The sequence below is a fragment of the Caloenas nicobarica genome, chromosome 3, assembly GCF_036013445.1.
Source record: "Caloenas nicobarica isolate bCalNic1 chromosome 3, bCalNic1.hap1, whole genome shotgun sequence".
In the NCBI taxonomy this organism is placed as follows: Eukaryota; Metazoa; Chordata; class Aves; order Columbiformes; family Columbidae; genus Caloenas; species Caloenas nicobarica.
Window position 1 is genome coordinate 88,864,658 of NC_088247.1, and position 20,773 is coordinate 88,885,430.

A 20,773-nucleotide genomic window follows, 5' to 3' on the forward strand; every position below is an offset into this window, starting at 1 on the left:
CCCATTGGAAGAAACCAGGAAAGACATTTTCTTCAGAAAGCAGCACTTACATACTGGATCAAGTCCAATGCGGGACCACCAAAATGGTCAGGCAGGGGGAGCATATGGTGTGTTAAGAAAAGTTAAGAAAAGTTTGGGTGGGTTTCTTGGTTGGTTGGTTTTGTTTGTCTTTTCCCCCAAGCCTTATTTTATATATATATATATATATATATATATATATTCTTACTGCTATTACCTAACTAGGATTGGGTGATGGAGGGGGTGCATGGTGAAAGGAAGGAGGGCAAAAGCCACCAGATGCAGCACAGGAAATTCACACTGGCCATGAAGACAAAATCTATTTCACCACGAAGGTGGTCAAACAACAGTAGAGAGGGCCCAGAGAGCTTATGGATGCTCCATCCTTGGAGATGTTCAAAATTCAACTGGATGAGGTCCTTAACACCCTGCCCTAACTTCAAAGTTAAGTTCCAATGTCAAACTAGCCCTGGTTTGAGCAGAGGGCTGTACCAGCTGACCTTCAGAGGTCCCTTCCAACTTGAGTTATTCCATGAAGTAACCAAGGCAAGAAAGCGCTAGCTTGGCACCACCTAGACAAGAGGGTTTGCTCTGTGCCCTTGCCCCCTCCAGTGGGGAAGAGAGGCCATATCACCTTAAAAATAGACACACACACCTGGACTTAACAAATTTCAACTCTGAGATAGAGAAGCAAGGTAAAATACCAAAACCACCAAGAAGGACTGTCATGGACATTAGACTTATGAATAATGTATTTTTCTTTTGCTTATTTGTGAGGTTTTTTGTTGTTTTCATTTTGTTTGTTTGTTTGGGCTTTGGTTTGTTTTTTAAGATTTGTTCCATTGTTGCAGATGTTCACAGAGATGAACAAGGGTTTCTATGGTTTAGGGCTTTTAAACCAGGCTGCAGTCCAGGCAGCGGGAACTTCTGTCAGTCCTTTCACTGAGATTCAGATTGAATCCTCAATTACAATTATTTTGGTGTAGGTTTAAATCTCTGGGCCTTGCTGTCTCCCAGAAGAAGGTAAGAGGAACGGAAAGATACCACAGATTAGATGCAAGCTCAGTCCCAAGGAAACAGAACTGTAGGGTTTGTTTTTTTCCTTTAAAAACAAACATGGATTTCCCTCTCCCCTCCATATACAGTGTTGATTTTCACCATTATGAAGTTACTGTACTGTTTCCCCCCTTGAGGACCATAAAACGCAGAAAGAACTTCTGGAAAGGTGGCCACAGAGCTCCCAAAACAATGCAAAATGTCACAGCTTTCCCCAGGCAGGGGCTCCAGGGGAATCTAGCGGATGGATTATTAGAGAGACAAAAGCAGTTTTCCCCAAATGGATGAATGATGCCTTCACTGCAATGCCTACAACCATACTGCTCATCTAAGGCACCTCACTGCTGCTGTCTGTGAGCATGCATGCTCCTGGGAGAGAGCCACCAAATAAACACCAGAGTGGATGAACAGACCTAGCTATGAAATGGCAGGAGTTACTCTCCTGAGAGACTGGAAGGAAAGAAAGGTCACTCTACAATTAAAGAAGATGAGAGCTTCATGCAATTCTTCAGCAAAAAGGGCTGCACTTATCTCTATTCAACCTAACCATCCCCAGATGCTGCAGAAGTACTCCAGTTTTACACTTATTACTCATGAGTTACTTGAGAGACAACAAAACAGTGACTTGGCAGCAATGCACATTATGAGCACACAAGTATCATGAGGAAACAGCTTCCTCTCTCCACCCTGGGAGGTTTAGCATCCTGATGGTTTTTTTGTCCTGGAAGACAGAGAAGTTGAGTTTTGGCTTCATTTCAGTGTCAGCACTGAGTTGACAGGTAGCCTGGCCCAACTGACCTCTCCCCCAGGAAGAGACATGCTCCAGGAGAAACACCAACTCCAGAGGCACTCCAGCACTGATGTACCCAGAGCCAGCACTTCTTCCTGGAGGGTGATGAGAAGATGGACAAGAAATCCTGTGGCAGGAATAACATGGACTGAATTCATATGTGTAAATCACTTAATCAGTCAAAGAAGAGGGTAAGGTTGGCAAGATGTCTCTAGATAGAATCACAGAATAGTTTGGGTTGGAAGGGACCCTCAAAGGTCATCCAGTCCAACCCCCTGCCATGAGCAGGGACATCTTCCACTAGATCAGGTTGCTCAGAGCCCCCTCCAGCCTGGCCTGGAATGTTTCCAGGGATGGGGCATCTACTGCTTCTCTGGGCAACATGCTCCAGTGTTTTAGAAAGGAAAGCAGAGTGAGAGAGCACTGGGAATCTGAAAAGCTACTTGACAGGAGAAAAAACAAAACAAAAGCACACCACACACATAACTGAAAGTAAGTTTGCTCTCTCACTCTTGCTCTAAAATGGAAGCAGTGATGACAGTTCACACTGTTCACACCAGCAGAGTAAATGCAAGAGCAGAGATTGATAGCGTGGCTACAGCAGCAGCCCTGCCTCAGTTCACATCTGGTCTCATACACGGTCCCCAAGACACCCCGGAGCTGACCCTTGAACCCAAACTCCCAGCTCCCTGATGAACCAGGCTAGGTTCTCATCCCAGTGAGATGACACATTTAATGTGTATGGATAATTACAAAATTATTAACAGGAAGGGAAGGAAAGAGACTGACACAGCAGAAAAGTCCATCTGCTCTAAAGTAGCTAGCAGGGCAATCAAAACGCATTATACCTAGGTCCTTCTCAGATATTTCTCCAAGAGTAACAAATATAATTTAGATACATTTGACAGAAAAGACCAAAGATTCATAGCAATTTTGGAGGCCTGTAGGCACCCATACAGCTTCCACAATATGTGAGGTACTTGGAAAATGAAGTCCAAAGCAGCAAAGGCAGGGTGAGGACCTACAGCACTGCTCAGACCCTTACGCCTCTCACACGAAGAAAGCCACCACAAACCATCCATAAACCCAGGAGGTGGAGAAGGACAGAAAGTTGCTATGCAAGGGAAGCTCCTCAGCCTCACCCAGCTGCCATGTGCCATCAAGCTGTAACTCACTAGAAGTCAGCCATTCGAGTTAAAATCAGGAGAGTCAAGTTGCAAATATAAACTCTCCCAAATGGAGACCAGTTACAAGCACAGGTGGTCACGCCACACACATGAACACCACAAGGTGGACAGATGCCCCACTAAGGGAAAGGGACACAAGCAGAGCGCTCCGTGGTGCTGAGGTCTCCAGTCACCGTTCCTTCAGTGGGTGCTGAAGGTACTTGGCACTTCTCCAGAAGTGTTCAAAAGCTTTGGGGAAGATGTCAGGAAAACACCCCTCACCAGCACCATGCCTGCTACTTAGTCTTATCCATACAAAAAGATCAAACCAAGCTTTTGGCTGCTGTTTGCCTTCAGTGCTGTAACTCAATATATAGGTATTGCTGGCAGCATTTCAATGCCACTTGGTTTTCCCTTGCTGCCATTGCATTTGGATATTTGCATGCGGGGAAGCAGGGGAAAAGGGCTTTCTTCAGTTACAGACCTCTTGCAGGATTTTGTTTGCATATTCATTTTATGTGCAAAAGCACACAGACTTTCTTTGCAAAGCCCTGTCTTGCAGAGCCAATATGTACATTTAAACTAAGTGATAATGTATCCCTTTAATACAGCTTTTATCGTTCAAACAAATATTATTCTAAGCAAAGTGAATTCAGCAAGGATTCTAAGGGTGAAACAACAGGAACCAATGAAAGAGAAGGCAGAGGGGAAGACACTGGGGGAAATGGAATAAAGACTCCCCACCACCAGGCCCTTATCTCCAAAGCCGAGTGAGATCCTGAACACTAGCTTTATTTATGTCCCTTCCTTCTAGCTGTACTTTTTAAGGCCACCAGAAAAGTTAGGGGACAGATGTAGGTGAAAAAGGGAAGGAGAAAATATTTCAACCAGTATAATGCAATTAAGCAGCAGAAAGAAAAATTCCTCTTAACCCATCACAAGAATCCTGCAGGAAAGCAAAGGATGGGAAATGAACACATCAAACAACTCTTGCCAGCTATCTCAAATTCAATTTAAGACAGCAGGTCACAAGAGCAACAGGCCTGCTGTTGCTAGGAAAGGGTACTCAACCACCACCGCATATCAGAGAAAACAGTCAAAAACTTTTGAGGTAGGAAAACTTGTTTTTCCCATTATTCCAGACTGACCAACGAAAGCAGAGGCATGACTTGATGAGAGTTGAGCTACAGTTCAAGTATAACAAGAATTAACCCATTCTGAAATAATCACAAGCATAATCCAAGTGCTCCAGAGTAGTGAGGTTTGAAACCAGAGCCCCCAGATGCTTTTCAAGCCCAGAGAAATGAGGTATGTCCCTACAGAAACCACCACCTTGGAGAATAGATCCAGAAAGTCCTGACTACAGAGCCTGGCCTCTCTGGAAGGACATAACATGCCAGCCTGAGTCCCAAGGCACTGCACTTCAGTTGTGCAAAGCAAGCATCCTGCTGCTTTATGAAGCAGGTTCACACTTGGTTTTCTGTGCTTTGATGACAGGTTTGCTGTTGGGTTCTCCAAAGGCAGCTCAGGGGCTGCCCAAGAGAGGGGCAGCAGCTCAGAGACCACCACAAGCAGCCCTCAATGAAAAGATGCTCATCAATGCATCGAAGTGAAAACTGCCACAAAACTGAAAATGTCTCAAGACATAATTTAAAAACAAACAAAAACCAGATGTCCATGAAAATCTGTAAACTACTAAGACAGGACACCACACAAATAAAAAGGTCGCCTGTCTATGTTCTCCCTTCACATCCAGATGGAAACACCTCCTTGAAGTCACCAGCTGCTTCTTCAAAACATCTGTCCAAGGCAGACAAATGACACCACCTCCCATTCACACAAGCAGAAGGCCAGGAGAAACTAATAGACCTGGCCGTTTTTTGTGGTTTGTTTTAAGGTGCTTTTTTGGTTGTTTTTGTTTGTTTGTTTTTAAAAAACATACTTGGCTTACACCGAAGTCCTAAAAAAAGAAGTCATAAAAGAAGACTGACAGCAACAGGATCCAAGCCATTACATGCGGCATTTCAGGCCAGCATTTTTACGAGAACAACAGCTCATCTGGATTTAACTCCCTTGCCTTAGAATTAAAATGCTATCTACACAAGCAGCACAGCAGAGCCAAAAATTGTAGCCAGGGAAGAGAATCCTCTAAAATTTCCCCCCGCCCTGCTTCTAACTTCTGTTTTCACGATGGATCTAAAGAAACACAAGCATTCCTCCCAGCCAGGCAGCAGCAAAAGCTGGAGTCAGAGTCTGGCCAGCAGCTTTTGCTGGCGGATTACAGGCACAACGCTGCTGCTCACACCCCTGGAGCTGCATCGCTTCCTTCTGGGCTAATGAGGAACAGTCGCCTGTGTCAGTGAGGCGAGCAGGTGTGACAAAGCACATGCAAGGAATAAGACCTTATATCAACAAAAAAACCCCAATCAGCCAAACATGCCTGGAAAACTAATTACAATGGCTTTAACTGGATGTGACAAAAAGGGAGAAATAAAATACAGGAAAACTCGGAAGAGTTAGTTCAGCAAATGCACCTCTTGATTACAATCTATCATCCGTTTTATACCACCCTGGGATTTGGGCTTCAGCTTTGGTATTACCTACAGCTGTTTCCCCACAGGCAACAGCAATGCTCACAGAGCATCCAGGGCCTTAAAAAAAAAAAGTGTATGGGAATACATATGCAAAAGCTACATTAAGTCCTCCTGTTTCTTGCAAGGGGGTGCTAAGACTAGCTCCCTTTTACGTGACCCTGGAATTGCAGTTATGACCTGGGAGATGTGCAATCCTGTTCAGGCAAGGGTTCCGCCCGGCAGGGAGCAGGGTTCTCACTTGCTTTTCCAATCCCTCATTTTCAATAGCAACAATGTCACGGGTGTTATCCTGAGGCCAATGAAAGAGAGAAGTATTCTCACTCCTAGAATTTACACGTCATCAACAGCATCCATTTCTTTACTCTCTTTTTTTTTTTTAAATCTAGCAATAGCTAGACACATTTCTTTCTCATTTCCCTGTCTACCTCACCAAGCATATCACAAATCCTGGTACTTTTTAGCACCTTCCCCTGCTTCCTCTTTCTGCAAAGCTTTTATTTAGGCCTAAGAAGCAAAGAGCTTTTCTTCCACCGCCCTCCTCACTTACTACTTCCTCTAGACTTGCTTTGAGACAACCAAAAGTAATTCTTAACTTAAAATCTGTTTATTAAGAATTAGCTCTGCTGGAGCTTTCCTGCATGCTGCTCTATGCAAGGAAAGAAAGTTTGCTACGCCTTGATGCAGAGCTCACTCCTCATTTTTCCTTACTGCTCTTTTAAGTATCTGTACCAAATGCCCTGCTGACCCATTTGAAGCTGAGTGATAAGCAGCTGATCTACTGTGTTTTACCAAATGTCTCTTATCTAAACCGATCTCCTTAAGCAAGCCATATGCTGCAAACATACTTTGAAATGTCTCCATAATAATCCGAGAAGCAGAACTGTTTGTCAAATAGCATACACACTACTGCTGGCCACTTGGAATAACCATCAGCCACAAGTAGGTACATATGCTCATTGTGATCTGCAAAAATCAGCGTGGCATCTTTGCCAAGGCTTAGCAAATGCCAGAGTGGTTTCTAGTGTCGATAACTACCATTCACTTTTACATGGAGTTTCAAGCCTGATTACCAACCACGAATATGTAACAAACTGCTCCTTTCAATTTGTTGTAGTGATATTCATGCCTTTCACACAACATCCCAACATGAAAGATTTATGGTATTAATCATGCACATCATAGTAAACACTCATTCTCTACTGTCGATTGCATTTTTCTGCTGGAACAAGGATGAAAGTCTTGAGCTGCTTATCATTTGACCAGCCAGAAAACAAACTATTATTGTGCTATTTTAACCAAAACTAGAGCTCAGTTTCTATGGGTAACGTCTTCAGATGCAGCTACATGGTTCAGGAGCTTGACTATCCCATTTTGAAAAACAATTTAGAAACTTAATCACAGCTAAATGCAGGGCTTGTCTACACAAAGAGCTATTCTGGAATAGCTTTTTAAAATTAAAGATTAATGCTAGACCTGTTGTCTAGAGGCTCTTTCACAACAGCAAGCTGTGTTAAGCCAGCTTGCATTCCCATACTGCGAGCTATGCTTGTTTAAAAGATACCACAGAGCAAGATCAGCCCCAGCATTTGTCTTGGTAGAGGTAGGAGCTACTGTATTGCGGGAGCTAAGCCGCTGCAGCCCTTGAACTTCAAACTGCACCCCACAATAAACCAGCTAGTTGGGTTTGTGGGATCACTACCTGATTGCACAACCAGGAGTTGAGCGTATTTGTCTGCACCGCAATCCAAAAGCAAGCATGAAGCTGGAGTAGGCGCCCCACAATTCATTTATCAGAGAGCCGAGTGCAGTACGTTGCTGCCAGGTGACCCCAGGTACAGGGGGCTCAGCACACGCTGCAAAGCCCACTCAGGACGTTGCATAAACGCCTGGAGCACAGCCCAGGCTGAGCTCCACGCTGTTACAACTGCACTGTGATCAGTAGCTGGAACAGCTCATTTAAAGCTAGCTCAAGAGTGCAGCCACAAGTTACAGCCCAACTTTTGTGTAGGTGTAGAATCATAGAGTCAAAGGTCACCTGGTCCAACCCCCCTGCCATGAGCAGGGACATCTTCAACTAGATCAGGTTGCTCAGAGCCCCGTCCAGCCTGGCCTGGAATGTCTCCAGGGATGGGGTATCCACCACCTCTCTGGGCAACCCCTGCCAGTATTTTACCACCCTCAGTGTAAAAAATTCTCCCTCGTATCTAGCCTACACGCACTTTAAGTTGATTTGTTTGCAAAAGCATTTCCCTAATCCCACCGTCTCATAGCATCGTAAAGCTCCTGCATTCTTACTGAGTTTCCAAGTATTCTTCATTTGTAGAGGTACACAGAACAGCAAAGCACTGTCTTTCACTACACCTTAAAATGGGGATCTTTACAACACGCAGCTAACACCACTGCCCACTTCCAAGTCCCAGTTTCCAGAGATAAGAAGGTCATCTTATTCAGCAATTATTTGATAACTGATCAAGATAATCCCCTTCTCAAACACATACTTGTGAATTTTAATTGCTCTAAATATAAAAGAAAAAATTCTTAAAAAAAAAAAAATCACTGACATGAATTCCTTTCAGTCTTCGTTAGCATTTGGGAAACAAACACTAGAGATTTTTTCTTCCTATCTTCATACTTGTAAGAAAAATAGGAATACAGCTTAGCACATACTTAAAATAACAAAATGTGTTGGAATATTCAGACTTTCCTTTTGCTTCTTCAAAAGCTGTGCACTCCTCTGGCACCCACCCTTATTTTAGAGCCACAGCTCCACCTTTATTATCTTCTCTGTCCCAGACACTATCCCTCGTCAGCATCTACAATATAGCCCTCTGCCTTTTTTCACCCGTCCCAAATCTCTGCCTCTTCATGGCAAATGCAGACTTTTTGTTCTTCCCTCAGGTACCAGCAATAGTCATTTAATCTCCGTTATTCGTGAGAACAGCTTTTCATAGTAATACTTCTTCTTTGATCAAGTGCAAAATAATTTAAATTGTTGCAGAATGAGTCAACAGATTCCAGAATTAATCTGGTCCTGCCCCTCCTTCAGACCAATTTATCAAGCCACCTGCAGATTCACACAGAAAAACCATGTATGTACGTACCTATGTTTGAAAGATTTCTCTTTCTCCCCCAGTGTTGTACAGATCTGGAAGATGTCCAAAAGGTGTTCTAAAATAAATCCTAACTTTTGAACAAAGATGAGCTAAATCAGTACTGAAAGACAAACATGTTTTTGTTTTCTTCTTAAAAAAAGCTTGATTCTGAGATAACTAGATCAGAGTCTTTTTTCAATGGCTTACTCCTTCTTATCGAGGATGCGTTTACCTTGGATCTATCAGCCACAGGGATTGCACTTAATACCAGCTGCACTTTACCAGAGAGAAAAGGATGGTTAAAACTTTGCTGATGTTCGATTCTCAATTCTGCCACAGGCAAATCACTTAATCTCCATCTCATTTCCCCAAATGCACAGTGGAATAACTGTAGGCAACAGGGGCCTTGTAACGGTGGAAGTTCATAGATACTACAGTGACGGGAAATACATAAATGCACAAGAAATCCCACTTGTGCACTCTGAGAGGGATTTTCAGAGTCTAACAACTGCAGTGGAATGCCCCAGACCAGTTAAGTTTTCTTAACACCTCAGCTGGATTCACTTGACTGGCAGGGGAGTTCAGTCTCCCATTCTCAGCTGGCTCTTGCTGCTCAGGTTACTTTTACGAGTCTCAATTTCTCATATTTGCACTATTTTGAGGGGTGTTCTGAGTCAAAATAATCTGTTTATTAAACTTAGAGAGAGACAGTCATTCTTCACTCTAATTCTACAAATGCCTTTTTCCACAGTGCACGGCACAGAATGAGCACCAGAAGGTGAAATGGCATTTGTAAGCAAAAGCCATTTTGCTGAGTTTCTCAAGCATCTGTCTGTACCACATCTTTGTTTTTCCTTTTTATTTCATCACAACAGCACACAAGAGATTCCCATCCACATTTATCTTAAAACAATTTATGCCAATTAGTGCAGGACCATTTCCTTCTGAAACAGGAGCAGCAATGGCAAGCAGCTACTCTTGTATTAAATGTCCACCTGCAGACATCCTAAAGCCTTTCTCACAGCTTGACTTTAGCTTTCAATGTTATATCAGTTCTCCTTTAGGCGACACTTGCTAATTTTTCTTCAGAAATTGCCATTCTTACTGCATCTTTGTCAATTGCTATCCTCACCCTGCCATCATTTCCATTTACACAAACCCAGCAAAAGTATCTGCACACCATTTGTCCTACACTGCAGCTCACAGCGGAGAGAAACCACAAGCCGGCACATCACAGCCAGATAGATTTTTAGTTACATCAGTGATTTCTCCCCTATGAAAGCTAAAGCAAAGGGATAGCTGCCAACACCACCATCCACGAGCAATTTGCAGCACGAGTGAAAGGAGCAACAGGAAAGCAAGAGGCTGGCCAGGCTGGTCAAAGCTGCTCGAGATCCTTGCTCGCCACCGTGTTGCATCCTCTCCCTGGGGGTCTGCAGCCCAGCACAGAGCAGTGACCTGCTCACAGAGCAGTGCTGGTGACTCCGAATCACCAGGCCGCTCTGGCACCACAGCTGTCCCCAGTGGACTGTTCTGCCTTATTTGCAAGCCCTGAAATATATAACTGTGTCTGTGCTGCTGTTCATTACTAGCAGGATACTAAGAACACAGAGTGCTTTACAGAATTGTACAAAGGGATTGTGCTTCTCAGAGGAGTTTAGACATTACTAGACCATAAAGCTCTCTGTAGATTTTGGGAATACTGTCAGACAAGCATACACTGGGGTAATCATATCACCTAGTCTAGAAAAACAAGTAGAAAACATAAAGAACTAATAATTTATATACAGCTGTCTCTCTCTCTCTAGTTCCCTAGTTAACTTCAGGCATCAGCCTTCGCCAGCCATGGACCAGAGTATTTGGGCATTAAAAATTAAGGTATTAGTAGTCAGAAGCTGACCGGCCAATGCCCTGGTGCAGAGAGCTCGCTTTAGGCAGCCAGGATGCTCAGAAGACAATGTTGCACTGAGCCAAATGTTTTCCAAGAGCCAAAGCACGAGCATCAGTGAAATACTTCTGCTGTGGCACCCTCAGCTCTGCTGCCTCACAGAGCCAAGGAGATACATCACAGCACTAATGCCCTCACCTGAACACATAAGAGGCCCTGACAGCCCGCTGCCACCTTGCTGTCTTGTTTTCTCTTCCTGCCACAGCAAAGCCATGCATGAGAATGCCTCTTCCCTCCTATCTGTTCAGATTCCTTTAGCTCATTTAATCTTTTCTTTTTGAGAACCAAAACAAACCAAATAAAACATCAAACAAACAAATCCCCAAAACACAACCACACAGAATGTGAAAAAAAAAAGAAATGGAGACTACAGTTGAAAAGCTAATTAAGGATTTCAGAGTCCTATACTCACTTGATTATATTATCTTTTATGAGAAATGGAGAATAAGATGCTCCTGGAAGGAAAGAATAGCACTTTCCCACTCCATGAGAGTATTACAAAGGAGAGAGAGGGAGAAGAAGAAGAAAAAAAAAATCATTAACTGCTTGGGTACAACGTGACAGAGCTTTGGAACCCCAAACACACCAGAGAGCGATGCAAAGCAGCATGCATGCAGCCAGCACCTAAAACCTGGAAGCAGCAGCTCCGTCCCGGCCGCTCCCTCTGCGAACTTCGGCCTCGCTCCCACGGTCGGGAAGACGCCGAGAAGATGGACATGCATGCTTTCCCCAAGCCCACCACGGTGGCAACGGAGAGGACGAGCTGCCTCCGGGCGTCGCTGGGCGCCCAGCCGAGGGCAGGCAGCCCGGCACCCCGCACACGCGCGGTTCCCCCCGCCCCACGCGTGTCCGGCCGCGCCGCGCAGCTTCCCGCTCTGCCGGGAGCCGGGCGCTCCCAAATCGGCGTTCCGGTCTGCACAGGGTTTGCCCTGAGCCCTGAGCAAGTCCCGGCAAGCCCCGAGCACACCTCCCGCCTACCTTGGCCGGGCAGCGGCACGGCCACGCAGCCCAGATGTGCTCCCACCCGCCCAGATGTGTTCCCCAGCCACAGCTGGAGGGGAGCCCGCAGGCAGGACGGAGAAGGAGGGGTGGCTTCCTTCCCCTTTCCCTTGGGCGGGAGGGAAAGCTGGAGTCGCCCGCAGCCGGTGCATTGCACCTGGGCAGCAGTCAGGAAAAGCAGCGGGGAGTCGAAGGCTTTGGTCACAGCCCTTCCCTGACTTAACTTCTGTTGAGCCAAGATCAGCTGATGCCCGGGATCTCCCTTTCCTGGCTTCACTTGTCCAGTTCTTTCCTTGAGCTTTAATTCAGCGCTTTTGGTCATCAACTCAATGAGTTATCACACATTTAATTTCTTCTTTTAGATGCTAAGCAAGTGCTTGGCTATAAAAAACAAACCTGTGTTGTTCCTTCAACCCCTTCCCCCAAATAAAGAACAGATGAAAGCTTTTTTATTTTCAAAGCAAGTACTTTGGATCCTAACAGAGGTGCCACAAGTTAAACATAAGCGCAGAGACATGAAACACGCACACCCCCCTCTCCCACCTCTTTGCAGCACATCACTCTCCAGCAGGTACTGGAGGCCCTGCCAGATCGGCATTCTGCAGTCCCTGCCCCTTCCTCCACAAGCCTGGGGGACATTAACATATTTTCCCATCCTGAATTTAAACCCATGCAACACCAGCAGCTGATGACTGGCAAAAGGTGTCTGGGACATGGGCACTTGATGCATTCATCTTGCCGCTTTGAGAATAGAAATAGTCTCAAAGTTTTAATAGTTTCATTCTACATAAGATCTGGGCTACCAGGTATAGCCTAAAGAAACTCACATTGTACTACCAGATGCAGGTACCCACAGCATCTTTGAGAACAAACCAACATTTTCCACTGCCTGTTGTCACCAGCTGAATGCTCATCTTTCCCTCCAGTGAAATGTCATCCACCCTGAGAACACAACACAGCAATCTCTCTGCACAAAAAATAACAACCTCTCACCTATCCTGATAAGAACTTCACCAGTAAACAGTCTCTCCAGAGCTACACAGGCAAACTAGTTGACTGCAGGCTTACCTTATGCTGACTAAAGACGCCTTTTGCAGGTAGAGTTCAGAGCATTTCCACATATGGAGTGAAAAAACACCCTCCACACCAGCCATCTTTCACTAATAGAAATGCATCTCTCTAGATGATGGGAAGACTGCAATTTTACCCCACCTCCCAGCTCTGCCCTCCTCATAACAAGCCACAGCCACATGCTGGCAAGGCTCTTAGGCATAGACTGTGCTTAATGAACCAAGAGAGTATGGTACATGTGGAGAGAGAGATTAGAAGCCTGAAACCGTGCTATTCAAGAAAGCAGAATAGCAGCGACTCTAGGCAAAACACGGGCAAAACAGTAGGGCTTCTGGTTGATGGGAAGAGTCACAAGATCTCTGAGTTTCCAGTATGGAAGTCACTTAGTCTTATTCTTTAAAAATAACAACATCAGTCCCAGTAGCACGGCATCCCTTACTGCCACTGCTGAATTGCTGTCTGATGGCTGAACCTCCAGGGCCATCTTCTGCTGCACTTCTGCACTTATCAGGAGACACTTACTATATTTCCCTCCCCCCTCTCTTAAACTCATCTGAAATACATATATATCTTAAAAAAAAAAAAATCCAGTCAAGACCTGACACAGTGATAATTTTAAAAGCTATGCTGCTCATGTCAAATTATTCAACATCTGTCTTCATGTTCCCACAAAAATTAGCATAGGATGGTGGTTTCTGATGACACCTATAGTGAAATATTTTGACTTCTACCAGCAAGTTGCAAACAACCTGTCAAGAGGATAATGTCAGTTTTCTAATACTGCATATTAAAGCCAATTGAGGGCTTATCCAGTGTGTGAAGCTAGTGACCTGACCTAAAAACAGAGGCTCTGGTGTCACAAAAGAGTGAATCTGACACACTACAGCTGGAGAACAGCGAGGCATGCTGAAGCACGGGGCCGGACAGATTTAATGCCTTGACCTTAAAGAGCTGCTAAAGAACTACGCATATTTTGGACCAAGCCAGTCCTTAGGTGAGACTATTTCTATAGCCCTCCAGTTATAAAAATCATTCCTGTAACCAAAAGGCTACAGCCTAAGCTACCACAGGTTTAAGGGTCTGACAACAGGAAGAAATGGCTGAGCACAAAGGATGTGTGTACATGTGCGTATATATAGATATATGTATATGCATATAAACACATATATAAACATATATACCTATAGTTTGGAGCACCACTGTGCTTATACATCGCATCTTCCAAACAGAATCAGTCAAGAAGTGAAGCTCACAGGAGCCAGCTCCGCTGCTACTTTAGCCAGCGATCTGCTCACCCGTTTCTGAAGGCACAAGGTTTGGCACAGGGTGCACTGGGATAACAGTAAGACAGCTGAAAAGCCCTGTGTCTGGACTCCTGTTCCCGCTGGCCAAACACCTATAGGCAGAGGCAGGGGAGAGGGACTGATCCAGGTCACCAGGCTTAAGGTTAGAGTGCGTCTGTGCCCCCAGAAACTGGCAGCAAAAGACAGGCACACACACAGGTCACAAGAGGGTGTGAGGCATCCTGCATTGAAAACTCTAGGAAAAGAGGCTTTTACTTTACAGGTAAAAGGAGCAGGAAAACAAATAACGTCATACATACATGAAATGAAAAAGTGTGGATGTTTATAGCCTAAAGCCAGGATATGTTTTACCATGACACTCCTCCATTGTAGACACAAGAAAACATTCTTCCACTAGATTTTTTGGCGGCCCTTAGTGGCATCTCATGGGTGATTCAGTGTGATGGTCTCTCTTTTAAGAGCTTTACTAAGTAATTTATTCCCCATGTCAGAGGCCAGGGCAGGACTACTCCATACTGCAAGTGCTTCACCCCCACCAGTTTCAAGTGCTGAAGGAATGCAGCCCATCCAACCTCTCTGATCACGGTGCCAGGCAGCTTTCCCTGCTGCCCAGCCAAAACCTTCCTTTTATTCCCTTTCTACCACCTTGCTGTAGCCTCTCATCACACGCTATGATGACCATTCCTGAAATGCCTTTTCTGCAGGAGAGTTATGAGAGGCAGAGGACAAAACATCCTACTCTCTTTTTCAGCCTGAAAGGCTGCTGCTGATCAGCTGGACTGTGTTAGTCGCATGACAACTCAGAAATGTTAATTATATTCTGCACATGGAGTAAGCAGAGCAGCAGCGCTGTGCATGCTCTGAACCAGTGCTACTCAAGTCCCAAAGTCTGCCAGGCTGACTAGGAAGCAAGAGGTGTACTCCTCCTTTAGGAAACACTCCCTATTCTCCCCTATCTATCTAGTTTATAGTCCTTTAGCATTCATAACTCCAAGCCTGGAAGGGCAAGTCCGCTTTCTCCTTATCTCTTTCTCCCTCCCCCCAAATTCTGACATTTCATAGAGATCTATTACAGCTTGCCCCTCATCTTGACCAGCAGCATTAATGCACTAGGACTGAAAGGCACATGCAGTGTGGGAAATGGGGTAGTACAAAAGGCTAATAAAAGTTGCCTCTTGGCAGTCGGATGAACTGCCTTCCGTATCAGGCCAGCCTCGTCTTATTGCAACAAACAAGGCTGAAAGGATGGGATCAGCTAAAGAGAAGAGCGTTTCAGACATACTTCAGTCATTACAACAAATGCCAATTTATACAACAAGGCTCTTCAGGTAGAGGGCTAAAAGCACCTTGACTCCTAATTAAATTGCACCTCCATTGCAAATGCTCCTTTCCCAGAAACCCCTTTACACACATTTTATTTATACCATTCATCTCAATAAACCTCTCCAACAATTCCAGTCTCCTAGACAGAGGTCTTTTGTGTGCATCCATGTGGCTGTATTATTTAAAGGGTACATCACATGGATACTTTATCTCATTTAATCTGATTTAATCTCAGCAGATTTACTAAAGTAAAATATATTTATAGAGCCATATAGATGCCTCTCCCTATTTCTCTTGCCATAAATAAATATTTAAAAGCAGAAAACCAGATCTGAAACATGATACCTGAGTTCCTATAATTTCTACATTAAGTGCCACATGAGAATGACATTCAAAACACAGAACACTCAAGTACCGATTGAAGCTTTGATGAAAGACTAACATTTAGGACAAACCGAAGTGGAGACCTGCAGTAGGACTAGTTTCTAATCTTGCTTAATTTATCCTTGCAAATGTAACAGTATCAATCCAGCTCTGCTTGAGCCATCAATAACTGCAATCTCGCATCCAAACAAACAGTGCTGGCTGCACAAGGCATGAAATCAGTGCAGGGTAGTGAACTGAAGACAGGATTGGGAAAGACAATATGAAAACTATTAGTCACTGTAGAAGTTTGCCGGGTGCTGATTCCACGAGACACCGCTCTGGGCAGCACTTAGAGACAGCTGCTTATTAAGGCTCCTGATGGTCTCAACAGATAGTTTGAGGAGCAAGGGGAGGGGGGAGGAGGTGAGAGACTGAATTTCTCCTTTGTGTAGTTAAGTAAGAAAGTAGATAGAAGTAGTGTACCATTTTGGCTTACAAGGATGCCTTCATCTTAGTGCATGTCTATATCTGTGTTTTCTTTTGTACATAGCTTCTCCAATCTCTCTCTGAGAGAAAAAGACAAAAACACCAGTAAGTTATTCTGAAGATCTAATTTAGCAGCAATGCTATCAAATACAGGTTCACTGAAGTGGATGAAAAAATACAACAGGCAACCTTCTAATGCACATTTAAAGCAAACCCAGTTTTAAGCCCTGCCCCTCTTGCTGTGATCCTGAGCAGAGAGGCCATTCTACAGCAAGTGACAGCTACTCAGCAGCAAGCACACTAAAACAAAAACATGTTAAAAAAAAAGTTCAGCTAGAAGCAGATAACTTGTTTGAAAGGATTAAATAACTTGCCCTGACTAGGTTTCTGTACTACAAACTCATTCTACTCCTCATCTTATAGCCTTTGGAGGGTCCTACAATTTTTGTCTGGACATGCAGACTGGGAGAAAACATATATTGGCAGGAAGAAAGAAAAAGGAAGCTAAACACCCTCTCTTTAAAATGGTTATTTTACAAAACAGACCTAAACTCAAATTAACATCTCAGCCCTCAAGGAGAAAGGAGGAATTGTTTTCATTAAAGAAATACATCATTAAAAAGTGACCTACAAAGATTCACCCATAGTCAGTGAGACTGAACTGATCTTTGCCAGAGCCCACACAAGAGACTGGCTGCATGCTGTTAAAAAAGGGGGAACGGGGGGGCTGGATTCTCTCACTGGGGTCTCTCTTCGGAGCTCAGAGAGCTTGGCTTGTTAGAGGCAGAGGCATGCCTTCCAGAAGGACTTTACAGCAACGCACAACTGACTTGTAAGCCAAGATAAAGCCGGCTTGTTATGAGAGGCAAGTCTTGTGGGTTGCTTTTATTTATTTTTTCCCAGTGTATTGGAAATGCAGATCTTGTAAAGCAAGAATTAAGAGACGTCTGGGAGAGGGAAAGGGGGGCTGCACGGCTGGCTAAAGTAAATCTCCACTGTTCTCTCAACCCAAGGCTTGTGCTCAGCAGGGACACGAGGTGCCATCCCCAGCCTCTGCCACCTGCCCTCAGAAGCTGAGGGACTAGGGGAGCCGGACCTCTCGAGGGGACACCCGAGCTTGCCATCTGCCAGCAACAAGGAGAGGAAATAAGCATCACAACTGCAAAAATAATAATAATAGTAATATAATAATAAAGAGGAAAAAATCAAGCAGCTCGACATCATCTCTGCCACAGACCTCCATCCGCCTGGCCCCACGATCTTAAGAAGAAAATCGGCAGCAAAGTTCAACGGTGTGCAAAAGCAGCCTCACCCCTCGCCCCCCCGGCAGGGGACGGAGCCCGGCGGGGCCCGTCGTAGGTTGTGCGGGGGAAACAGGCGCAGGGCGAGGAGCCGGCCCCGCCGGGCCGGGCAGAGCCGGGGAGCACCGCCCCGCACGCCGGCGGCGGTGAGCGGGCTGCCCCCGGCAGCAAGGGGGAACCCCGGCACCCCAGCACGGAGCCCCGGAGAGGCAGCGGCGGCGGCCGCTCTCCTGTCGCCTCCCCGTGCCGACGCTCCTGCAAGGCAACAAACCCGCAAGGGCAGCGCGGGGAGGGGATGCTCCGTCCTCCCCCTGCCCCAAAGAAACTGCAACTCGGAGTTGCTCCCAGAGCCGCGCCGCCGCCTTTCGCACGCCGGCACCAGCGTGGCGTCCCCACGCGAGGCGGGTGGGGGAGCGGGGAGGCAGGGCCGGGCCCGGGGTCGCTCCCCGCGGCAGCTGTCGCTCCTCCCGGCTCCAGGCGCAGCCAGCCCGGCGGCAGCCTCGCCAGCGCTCCCTGCGTGCCATCTCGGAGGACTCGTAAATCGGAGGCGGCCAGGGGTTACGGCGAGGAATTACGAAGTAGCTACAGGCGCTGGAAGCCCGATTGCTGCATAAATCTCTCCGCTCAGGCTGCGACGAGCTTCGCCGGCATCATTTACTTCCTCCGGCAGGTGCTTTTTAACTTTGATCCCGTCGCCGCCGTCTGCGCCCTCGCCTCCCCCCTCCCTCCCAAACAACGACCGCGACAGCGTCTCTTACCGTAAACCCCTTGTCCCCTGCTGTACACCGGCACCAGAGACAGGAATAAAAAACAGATCATCTCCATCTTCAAGGCAGAGTCTTCATCGCCGGCGAAGAAAAGCAGCCAAAGCAGCCCAGGCAGCATCCGGCGGGGGAGCGAGGAGCAGGCGAAAGCCTCCCGAAACGCCGCCCCACACGCCCCGCTCCGCGCCGGGCACCAGCGCCCCTGGGGCGGAGGAAGGGACCCTCCACAGCGGGGCCGCCTGAGGACAAAATTTTAAAAGAAGAAAAATAAAAAAAAAAAAAGGAGAGGGGGGAGGAAGAGAGAGAGCGAGGGAAGGCGGCAGGGAGGGCAAGACAGCGGAGCGCCGCTTCCCGCTTCCCCTCGCCAGGTTGCTCGAGGATCTCCAGGCAAACTGGCAGCCGCGCCCGCACTCGGGGTGCGGGGAAAGGCCAGCCCGGGGACACCGTGCCGCCAAGGGGCAGGGGCAGGAGCAGGGCCTGGGCCAGTCCAGCCCTGCCCCCCGGCCCCGACGGGAATGGGGGTTTCTTTGTTCAACGAGAGTCGCCGAGCGCTGCCTGAAGTCCCCGCGCTGCGCGAAGTGCTGTCAACTGGGGCCAACTTGGGAGAGTACTAGTCCTCCCTCCTCCCGATGAGGCTCTGGCCGCAGCCCTAGGAGCGAACGGGGGGAAGGAGAAGTAGGTGGAGAAAAAGGGGGGGAAAGCGAGGGTGGGGGATAGAAGCCAGCTGCTGAAAGGCGGAGGGAGGGATAGGTGATTCTCTCTCCTCTTTTCCAGATCTTCTGGGGAGGGGATTGTTGTAATTAATCAAATCCAGGAAGGATTTTTTTTTTTTAAAGCAGCTCCCGAGAGCTCCCCCAGCTGCACTGCATCGCCCCAGCCAGCCTGGAGGGAGAAGCGAACGAGGAGCAGAAAACCACGCACCCTCGTTCCGCCCGCAGCTCAGCCCGGCTCTCCTCGCCTCCTCCCCGGCCTGCTAGGTCCTTGTCCCTTCAAAACTTTCCCTGACGCTGTACGCCGGGCTCGGGCGAGTGCTTCGTCTCCGCTGCTTGCCTGCTCCGCCCGCCTGGCAGACGATTTGCAGCTGTAGAGAGGTCTGTGTCGCTCTCCCTCGACGGCTGCGGGAGCTGACAGAGGCTGCGGCTGGAAGGGAGCCGACGAGGAGGGACAAGAAGCTGGATGAAGTTAGGTTACTCCTGCCAGACGCCGGCCGGAAACCGCTTGGCAGGTCCCTGCCTCACTGCTTTTCCCTGAAGCGCCAAAATCTGCAAAAGTTGCCGAGAGCGTCACCGCTCCCCAGCCGGCCCCGGCACCGCACCGACCCCCGCTGGGCGGGCTGGCCTGGGGCCGTCTCAGCCCTCCCTGCCTGCCGGCTCTGCCGAGCGTGCCGTATTTTCTTTCCCTTTGGCTTTCTAGGTTTTTCCCCTCCCCTCTTCACCATTTCATTCCCCTTCAGTTAAAAAAAAAAAAAAAAAAAAAAAGGAAAAAAAAAAAGAGCCAATTAAAGCGGCCGTGCTCGGAAGAGCCCAGCCTCCTGTCCAATTCTGCGAGCCTCCCCTCACCCCGGCCCCATTAAGACAACACCGCAGGGCTGAGGAGAAAAAGGGACTTGCTTCGGGTAGAGAGATCAGCCCTCAGCCCGGAGTCCCTCCATCCTCAGGACACTCGCGGCAAGGTCGGCTTCTCCCGGGTGGGACCTGCGATGCGAAAAGCCCGGAGGCGGGGGGGGTCTGGGTGGGGTGGGCCCCTCCTGGCTTGCGTGGGCAGCCAGCCGGGGTGGGGGGCAGCGCAAGCTGCCCAGAGGGGGTCTCCTGTGCCGGCTCTAGCTGGTGGCAGCGAAGTTTTTTGCCCCTCCAGGTAGGTTGCTAGCTGTCGGGGCTGCCTTGTGCATGCTGCTCGGGAGCGGCGGGGCGGGGGGGGCCGGTGGGACGGGGATGCTGTGCGGGCCCCCAGCCCGGTGCGTGGCTGTGGGGGTCGGTCGTACACGTGGTAGTGCTGTCCTCGGGCTGTGCTGATGCGCATACACAAAAGCCAGAGCGGGGGAGCTGTGCGTTCCCCCCCGCGCCAGGGCTCGGGGCAAGATCGCCGGCCAGGAGGAGGAAGGAGATGCTGCGCGACCGCCCTGGGCACCACCACCGGCACCGGCGGGCTGCACCAGCGCCCCGGGAGCGCCGGTGCGGAGCCTTGCTTTGCTAACTCCAGCTGCTTTGCTAGGAGGACAAAACGCTGCTTCGGGGGAGCCCAAACGCGCTCGCCCTACGAGGCTCTGGAGCCGGCAAGCCCACCCGTGGCTGGCCCGGGACCGTAGCAATGAGCCCAGAGCGTAAAGGGGAGCCAGCACCGTGGAAGTCCCACTTAGAGGACGCGCTGCTTCCCGGCGCTGGTCTCCCCGCCCCTGGGCTCCAGGGGAAGGGCTGATGCGCCTCGACCCGCAGCGACACCGGATCCTCTCCTGCTCTTCCCCGAGGCTGGTCCCTGCGTGCCCTCCCGCCTCGGCC

General features: G+C 48.0%; 1 protein-coding gene across 1 annotated transcript in view; it reads right to left on the reverse strand.

Moving 5' to 3' along the window:
• Positions 1 to 18,399, reverse strand: part of MDGA1 (MAM domain containing glycosylphosphatidylinositol anchor 1) — a 142,963-nt gene extending 124,564 nt beyond the window's left edge. The window contains exon 1 of the mRNA XM_065631965.1: positions 18,273 to 18,399. Within this exon, the coding sequence (XP_065488037.1) occupies positions 18,273 to 18,399 (127 nt within the window). The remainder of the gene's footprint in view (positions 1 to 18,272) is intronic.
• Positions 18,400 to 20,773: the final 2,374 nt, after the last annotated feature.